This window comes from Alosa pseudoharengus, unplaced genomic scaffold (genome assembly GCF_046254945.1).
Source record: "Alosa pseudoharengus isolate Yale_2024_CS ecotype anadromous, Long Island Sound unplaced genomic scaffold, YU_APseudo_1.1 YU_APseudo_1.1_scf_10, whole genome shotgun sequence".
NCBI classification, from domain to species: Eukaryota; Metazoa; Chordata; class Actinopteri; order Clupeiformes; family Clupeidae; genus Alosa; species Alosa pseudoharengus.
The window spans coordinates 29019820-29028523 of NW_027468565.1; the positions used below are offsets into that span (position 1 = coordinate 29019820).

Below are 8704 nucleotides of genomic sequence, written 5' to 3' on the forward strand. Positions count from 1 at the left end.
TTTGGTCTGTAGTGTGTTCTAGTGTTTTTACTCTGGACTTTTTATGTCCACATGAGAGCCACAAATCACCTTCATCCTCATCATCATCCCTTTCTTCCATGTTGTTCCCTTTTCTTCACATCATTGAGCTGATTTCAGTCTTGATTTGAGAGATGAGGATCTGGGAAAGTACAATCCCTGCAATCTGTAAATAATTATCAGATTATGAAAACTTGCCCATAGATACAGTATGTGTATATATAGTAGTGTATACTGAAAGGAATTTATATTATTTAATAAAGTGGACTGGGGTCTGATTATTTGTCAGTCTCAACGCTTATAGCTTCGTGACCTTGTCATGTCTATTTTAGTTAACAGAGAGAGAGGGGACATACCCTAACGATCCCAACTCCGCAAGCATGAAGCAGGCATCAGATCTCTCAGACTGGTATCACATATGATGCCTAACGTTTTACTGCAACCCATAACTGTACTTTTAAACGTCTACAAAGATTGATTACAGACGACTTGTATAAAAGGTATGCCCAATTAGAACATGTTTCATATATTTTATACTCCACGCATAGAAAAGGCAAGTGGCACCTTCTCTTAATTTGCTCCCATTTGGTGTACCATATTCAGTCCTCCCATACTGTAATATATATATCAGTATGTTAGGATTGAAACCCATTGTATTGAGACATCACCCCCTGCCGTCTGAGGTAAAAGTCCTGGGAAAGCCTCGCATTTTGTCAGTATGTGTTCTGGGACTGATGAGTCCAGACTTAAGATAGGCTTGGATTCATTCAGACTGAGGTTGCATCTTTTGCTCAGTTCAGTCCATTGTCGGGGGGAAAAAAGAAACACTGCTGTGAAGTCTGTAGTGTGCAGGTTGTGTTGTATGGACTGAAGAGATCTGACTGCTGGTTCTCTGAGCCCAAGAGAAGTCTCCTAGAGCCTTTTACGAAGGTGAAGATGGTACAGTCATCAAAGAAGGAGGATTTTCCCTTCAATGCATTAATCTGTATGGATGGACTCCAAGAAGGCGTGACTCCCTCCAACCCCGGAGCGTGAAATCTTCATCTCGACGGGCCAATTGAAGTCTTTGCCAGCTGGCAGTGGGCCACATCTCAACTCTGTGTAATATCAGCCCCCATCCTTGCTTTCAACCGCACGGAACAGACAGCAACACAAACAGAGAAACTGGAAGGCAGGAGCTGCCATCTTGGCTCCGAAGCATTCTTGGCCAATTGAGAAATCCCTTTCTTTGTTGGAAGGTATTCATCTAACCTTGAATGAAGTAATTTTTGGACTAGCTTTATGAACGTTTTCAAGTTAAAATGCTCATGTTCAAGTTAAAATATAATTCAATTTATGTTCAAGTTAAAAAAGAAATTTAAACTATGCCGACCATGAAGGCCACCCAAGACAGAGTGCCACAGTTTCATGGCTGTAGTAGTTATTATGATTATTTTTCATTCTTGATTGTTTTGGGCTGTTCATGGTTATATCAACAACCTTATTTTCTGAGTATTGTTTATCTCATCCAAATGACTTACTGGCACCCAAGAATAGAGGCATTATTCAGCTTGAGTGCAGTTCATTTGCTTCAGTGAGAGAGCTCTGTTTGTCTGTTTGTACTGTTCTGGACTGCAGTTTCTTCCTCATTGAGGCATTTTTAGAAACTGATTTGGATGCGTTTGCACATCAGGGGTGATGTACGAATGTAGAGAGAGAGAAAGGAAAGGCCGCGGTGCCATAAATTGGAATCACACAACATCAAAGCCGTCTGCATAAGAATGTAATTGTCTTGACGGCTTCATGGGTAATTCACGGCGTAGGCTCTTGATGTCTGGATAGGTTGGGGGTGGATGGTTGAATGCAAGAATGTGCGTCTGTATGTGTGTGTGCGTGTGCGTCTATATGTATGTATGTATAAATGTGTGTATGGTGTGTGTGTGTGTGTCTGTGTGTCTATGTATGTATAAATGTGTGTGTGTGTGTGTGCGTCTGTGTCTATATGTATGTATGTATAAGTGTGTGTGTGTGCGAGTGAGACAGAGAGAGAGACAATTAAGGAGGGTGAATAAATATCAAAAAGAAGCTGGCGATGAGGAAGAAAAGAGGTCAGCTGTGTTGTTTTCTCCGTCTCTCCTGTGGAGTATGGGGGTGGGTAGAGGAGTTGTTTTCTTTTGTTTTGTTTTGTCAGTAGGATGACGGTGAACACAGCACTCACATAGAGGGCCTCGTTGGATGCCTGGCGTCTGTCTAGCATGCTACATGGGGTTCTCTGCACCTCTGTCAGTGCTCGCACGTTCTCTGCCTGTGACACCCACAGTAAATTAAACCCAAGAAATGTGCAAATGGAAAAAAATGCACTTAAAGGGCTGCATCTGTTGTTAATACAAGCTTATGCGCATATGAACCCAGATGCAGAATAAAAAACAGTGAGTTAATTTGACGTCGGCACTGGAGTCTGCTGAACAGCTGTGGAAGGTTTGCATGCCTTGGCTGAAGGCAGACTGTGCATGCATATGTCTATGTGAATGAACATGTCTGCACGAATAGGGATCTACACACATACAATATGTATGCAATCAGATTTGTATGTAATGTGTAGATGTATCACAGATTGACATCTGGTCGACAGTGAGGCCTGGATTTGATTTTCAACACATCATGTTTTAACAATGTGGGGGTGTCTGTCTCTCTGCACACACAGTATTGTACCAAGGTGCTGCATGATGTCTGTGTGTGTTTGTTTCGGTGGGTGTGTCTTCATGTAATATGGTGCATAGAGTATTATGTTTGTGAGAGTGAGAGTCCATTACCTCGTCATCTCCCATCCCAGCTAAAGTTGAGAGAAACCACGGCACGATGATAGATAAGCAGCAAACATACAACACAAATGCGCCCTACTGTAACTTACCGGTGACTCTGTTTGCCATATGCTTTAGCATCTGCATGTGAGGTTGAATTAGTATACAGGTAAAAATGTGTGTGTGTGTATTTAATGTGTATATATCCGTGCATGTGTGTGTGTGTGTGTGTGTATTTGTAACGTGTATATATCCGTGCATGTGTGTGTGTGTGTGTTTGTGTTGTATGTGGACATCACCTGTGGCAGACCAAATCCCAGGGCCAGGGCCCCGACCAGCACCAGGTGAGACTCAATCCACTGGACGGCCTGGTCAGCACAGCCCACCGCGTACACAGACTTGGTCGCCTCCACGTAGGTCTGCATCTGTACCCCAAAGCCACACATGGTGTTGACCACTGCCTGGTAGACAAACATGAGCACCACACAGTAATATTATATCACAATATAGATTGACTATATAGATTATACAGGTACATCATATTCAGGGTTAAGACTAAACCGTAACCATTATCAGTGCCCTGGGACTGAGGTACTGAGCTGTTGTTTAAGCTGAACAGAAGGTGGCAGCAGTACACCCAGATGAAGCAATTCAGGGGTCTGACAGAGCAAATGAGATGGTCCAAAACCCTCAGAAATTTTCAGTCAATTTACAGTCATTAAAAGGGCATTTCAACAAATTAGCATATGTGATACAAATCAGTGAGTGCCTAAGTGGGGATTGATGAAGTTTTACTTCACCAGATGCTAGGTGTCTGTAACGTAGGCAGATGGAGCAGTAGGACTGTATTTCAGCAGCCTGTGGGATAGAGCTGAGCCCAGTCTGAGGCGGCGGTAGCATAGTGGTTAAGGAGCCGGGCTAGCATGCAGTAGCCTGAGAAGTTGTGGGTTCAATACCCTGCTTCCACCGTTGTCCCCTTGAGCAAGGCACTACACCCCAAATTGCTCTGGGGACAATGTAATCCCTTGTAATGTAATTGACATATGTACTGGTAAGTCACTTTAGATGAAAAGTGTCTGCTAAATGACTAAATGTAAATGTAGTCTGCTACGTAGCCACACCAGGGTAGAGGCAGGCCTGTTTGAGCTCTGTGTGTCCTCAACATCATCCTTGTATCTCCTTCATACGTGGACACTAACCTGATCATATATGTCTGACCAGTGCGTCAGAGCCTAATTTACAGAACAAAAGAGCAATATTTTAGTATCTTCTTTGTGTGTCTCATCTTTTCTTTTGATGTCCAAAGTGTGTCACTCTCTAGCTAAACACATTTGGCATAAAAGTTGATTTTTATTATTATTATTGTGAGCTTCCCTGACCGCAGCAGGAGAGGAGCTTATCTGAAAACGTCCGTGAGATGCAATATTAAAACAATCACTCCAGCCCCTTACCAACCGGCAGAGGCACTTAGCTGAAATGGCCAGAGATGACAGCCATGCCGGTCTACCTGTCTCCCCCACAAACACGGTCTGATTGCTGAGGCAATCAGGGTGTCGCGGCCGCCGGATCCCAAGTGTGATCCACAGCCACAATCACACATTTGATTATGAAAGAGCATTTGACCTGAGGGCGCTCTCCTCTGTGTGTGTGTGTGTGTGTGTGTGTGTGTCGGGGGGGGGGGGCAAGTAGTTGGTAGAAGGCTGTATGCTGTCCAATGACCTGTCATTGCCTGACCCAGCCGGGGAAATGTGATGCAAGGACCTGGCTGAGACACCAATGCCCTGCAATCACTGAGTTGTGTGGGTATTGCTGTGTTGTAGTAGTGGTGCAGGTGTTGTAATAGTTGTGTTGGTATGGTGGTGTTGTAGTAGTAGTTGTGCAGGTGTTGTGTTGATGTAACTGTGTGTGTAGTTGTGTGTCGAATGCCCTCACCTCTCCAGGTACAGGAGTGCAGCAGGAGTAGGGGACTGCACAGCGCTCGGTGCTGGGGTTGCCATGGGTACAGTTAAAATAGAGATTCCAGGACCAGTCAGTGTAGTTATTCCAGCCACAGCATTTGAACTAGCAGAGGGACACAAGAGAGGGATTAGTGAGAGAGAGAGAGAGAGAGAGAGAGAGAGAGAGAGACAAATAAGTATGTGCAAGAGGGAGAGATAGATCAATAGTAGAGAGGGAAGGATGAGTGGAAGGTGAGAAGTTTCAAGAGATCGAGAGGCAGACAGAGTGGGAAGAAAAGAAAAAAAGAGACAAAAAGACAAGGGAGGGGAGGTGTTAGAGAGAAGGGAGGGAGTAGGAGAGAGAGAGAGAGAGAAAGAGGAATACGTATGTGCAAGAGGGAGCGATAGATAGATCAATAGTAGAGGAAGAGAGGGAAGGATGAGTGGAAGGTGAGAAGTTTCAAGAAGTTGAGAGAGGCAGACAGAGTGGGAGGAAAAGAGAGAGAGACAGAGACAAGGGAGAGAAGAGAGAAAATGGAGGGAGTAGGAAAGAGAGAGAGAGAGAGAGAGAGAGAGAGAGAGAGAGGGGTGTATATTATTAGAAAGCCAGACATGTAACGTTATTTAGTGTTTACTCCCTCATCACTACTTTCATCATTAGCTGCAGTGAAGCTTAGGAGAGAGCAGTCAGTGTAGAACTAGAGGATTAGATAAACCACCAGGACACACACACACACACACACACACACACACACACACACACACACACACACACACACACACACACACACACACACACACACACACACACACACACACACACACTCCACACCCAGTACATACTGAATTTACATATATTTCATACTGTATGTTCACTTTCAGAGCAGTAGGAAGCTCTAAAGCTAAAAAGCTAAATAGCTAAAACCATCAACATAATTACAATCAGAACAGCCAAAAAGTAAATTAATAATAATAAAAAAAAATATTGAAAGAATTAATTGAACTTGTGCCATCAGGCGTTCATTTTTTCATCATTCATCGTTCATCATTTTTTTTTATACAGAGGAGGCTGAAAGGATTCAAATGCACCTCAGGTCTGTCCTTGTGTATAGTAGAGACTGGAATTTAGTTGGGCTATTTTGTGCTTTGTGTGTGTGTGTGTGTGTGTGTGTGTGTGTGTGTGTGTGTGTGTGTGTGTGTGTGTGTGTGTATGTGTGTGTGTGTGTGTGTGTGTGAGTGCGTGTCGGAAGTGAGAGTGTGTGACTGGTGTCTGACACTGCGAATTGATTTTTGTGGAATATGTCCTGCTTTGGACCAAAGGCTATGCAGCAGGTGTTATCGTTTATTGTTGTGTATGTGTGTGTGTGTGTGTGTGTGTGTGTGTGTGTGTGTGTGTGTGTGTGTGTGTGTACACATGCTCCTGTGTGTGTACATGTTTGTATATTGCACTGTGCACTGATTTTGAATGAGGTCCTCCACTGAGTGCCTTGCTGCAGTAGATTGTGAGATGGATGTGTCCCTTATTAGAACCTTTCCCAGAGCATCTCGAGTCTGGGGGAAGAAAACGCATTGCTGTGTGGTGATGCTAGCATTAGGACACACACACACACACACACACACACACACACACACACACACACACACACACACACACACTGAGATGGATCTGATCCTGAATCCTAAGGGCTTGCTGTACGTCAAGCTGTGGCACACAAGTCTCTGCACTGTGCAAATCTACGTCAAAAACGGCTATTTTGATTAAGTCTAAATAGTTTTCGCTGGCCCTCCTTATCCGTTTGACATTTCAATCTTAAAAATAGCAATTAGATCCTTGTTAAAATAAATTGCTGGTAATCTAATTAGCCCAAGTTCACTGGAGCACGAAATAAAAAAAATAAATAAAAAAAAAACATGGTCTTGTGAGACGGTCTCTTATAATAATAGTTTTAATCCAAGGAGGCAAGCAATCAAATGGATATGTGCATCTGTGGGCTGCTGCATGAAGGTGTCGGCTAACAGGAATAATCCACATCGTGTGTAGACCATATCCACATGAGTAGACTTTACACACACACACACACACACACTGAGATTGATCTGTCCCTTACTGGTGCCGCTTGTGTGTTGCCGGTGCCGCTTGCGAGTAAGTGGTGGTGACCTTGGGGCCATGGCCTGAATCTGATGTGGGAGTAGCTCTGTGAAATGGTTGAGTGTGTGTGTACGTTAGTTGAGTAGGGTGCGCCACCTCGCTTTAATGCATCGTGCTCAGTCTGTGACCGAGGGATGATGAGCGTGGATGTGTAAACTGATCTGGTGTGCTTGTGTGTACCTGTGCTTATTATATGGCTCTCTCTCAGTAAAATGTGTGTGTTTGTGTTTGTGTTTGTGTGTGTGTGTGTGTGTGTATGTGTGTGTGTGTGTGTGTGTGTGTGTGTGTGTGTGTCCTGGTGGTTTATCTAATCCTCTAGTTCTACACTGACTGCTCTCTCCTAAGCTTCACTGCAGCTAATGATGAAGGTAGTGATGGAGGAGTAAACACTAAATAACGTTACATGTCTGGCTGTGTGTGTGTGTGTGTGTGTGTGTGTGTGTGTGTGTACGCTGTGATTTCACACAAACCTGCACGGGGGCTCAGCTAAGTGTAGTACTTTGAGTTTGTGGGTGGTGTTAATCGATCCGTCTACCTGTGTGTCTGCTGTTGTGTCATATTGGGTATAAGAGAGAGAATAGTATGTGATTAGTGTAACAAGACCTTGGTGTGTCTGCTGCTAAGCACGGCGCAGAGGGTTTCCAGCATACTTTATTTCTGACGACTTTGTTGTTTTTGAGGTGTACATAATCTCTTAATGAACACAGAGGTATTATATTGTGTGTGTGCTTTTTTTATTTGAGTGGAAAATAACCGTTGATGGTTATATAGGTGTTTGGCATAGCTGTGTTTGGCATAGCTGAATGTAATGATGTATGTCAGAGTGAACAGTGCTAGTTCAGAAGGCTACTGCTCTATAGGTTACATCTATATGCTCTATAGGTAGATGTATGTGAATGCAATATCCAGAGTTGGTTGGTTTCTGTGGCCCTTGTGTGGTGACTGACCTCCATTGTCCTAATAGGGTGCATATGTTGGATGGTGGATGGATCACCTCTTTCTGTATGTAGTCCATGAGGTTCTGTAGGTCAAGGTCATCTCTGTAGTGGACAATGGCTTTCTTCACAAACTTTCCCAGAGCATCTCGAGTCTGGGGGAAGAAAACGCATTGCTGTGTGGTGATGCTAGCATTAGGGCACACACACACACACACACACACACACCACAAACACACACACACACACACACACACACACACACACACACACACACACACACACAGACAAGCAGTACATAAGACATACATTATTCACTCTCCTAAACACTCACATATGAAATCGAATTTTCTTGTCTGATTAATTTCAACATTCATGCTCACTACATCGTGAACACGGCTGCATGCACGTTGCAGCTGGGCTTGTGATCCTGGAAAGCAGGTGATCCACATCCACGCTACATCCGTACCCGAGTCAGGTGCTAACCTTGGGCAGTGATGTAAACACACTGCTCACAGCACTGCAGGTGCACGCACACACACACACACACACACTCACCTACACACACACTCACCTACACACACACACACACACACTGACCTACACACACACACACATAAACACACTCACCTACAAACACACACACACAAATACACACACACACACACACACACACACACACACACACACACACACACACACACACACCCACCCACACAAATACACACACACACACACACACACACACACACACACACACACACACACACACACACACACACACACACACACCACTTTTTTCACGTGCCAGTGGCTCTGTGTAGCTTGAGGGAGGCACTGGGGCGTAGGGCTACCACTGTGTGCATGGTGTAGGCATAGCTAATG

General features: G+C 44.3%; 1 protein-coding gene across 1 annotated transcript in view; it reads right to left on the reverse strand.

The window, feature by feature from the left end:
• Positions 1-115: 115 nt before the first annotated feature.
• The window catches only part of tspan33b (tetraspanin 33b), a 15799-nt gene continuing 7210 nt past the window's right edge, over positions 116-8704 (reverse strand). The window contains exons 5-8 of the mRNA XM_076301738.1: positions 7879-7974; positions 4731-4859; positions 3098-3259; positions 116-184 (exon numbers count right to left, since the gene is read on the reverse strand). Coding sequence (XP_076157853.1) covers positions 116-184; positions 3098-3259; positions 4731-4859; positions 7879-7974 — 456 coding nt within the window. The remainder of the gene's footprint in view (positions 185-3097; positions 3260-4730; positions 4860-7878; positions 7975-8704) is intronic.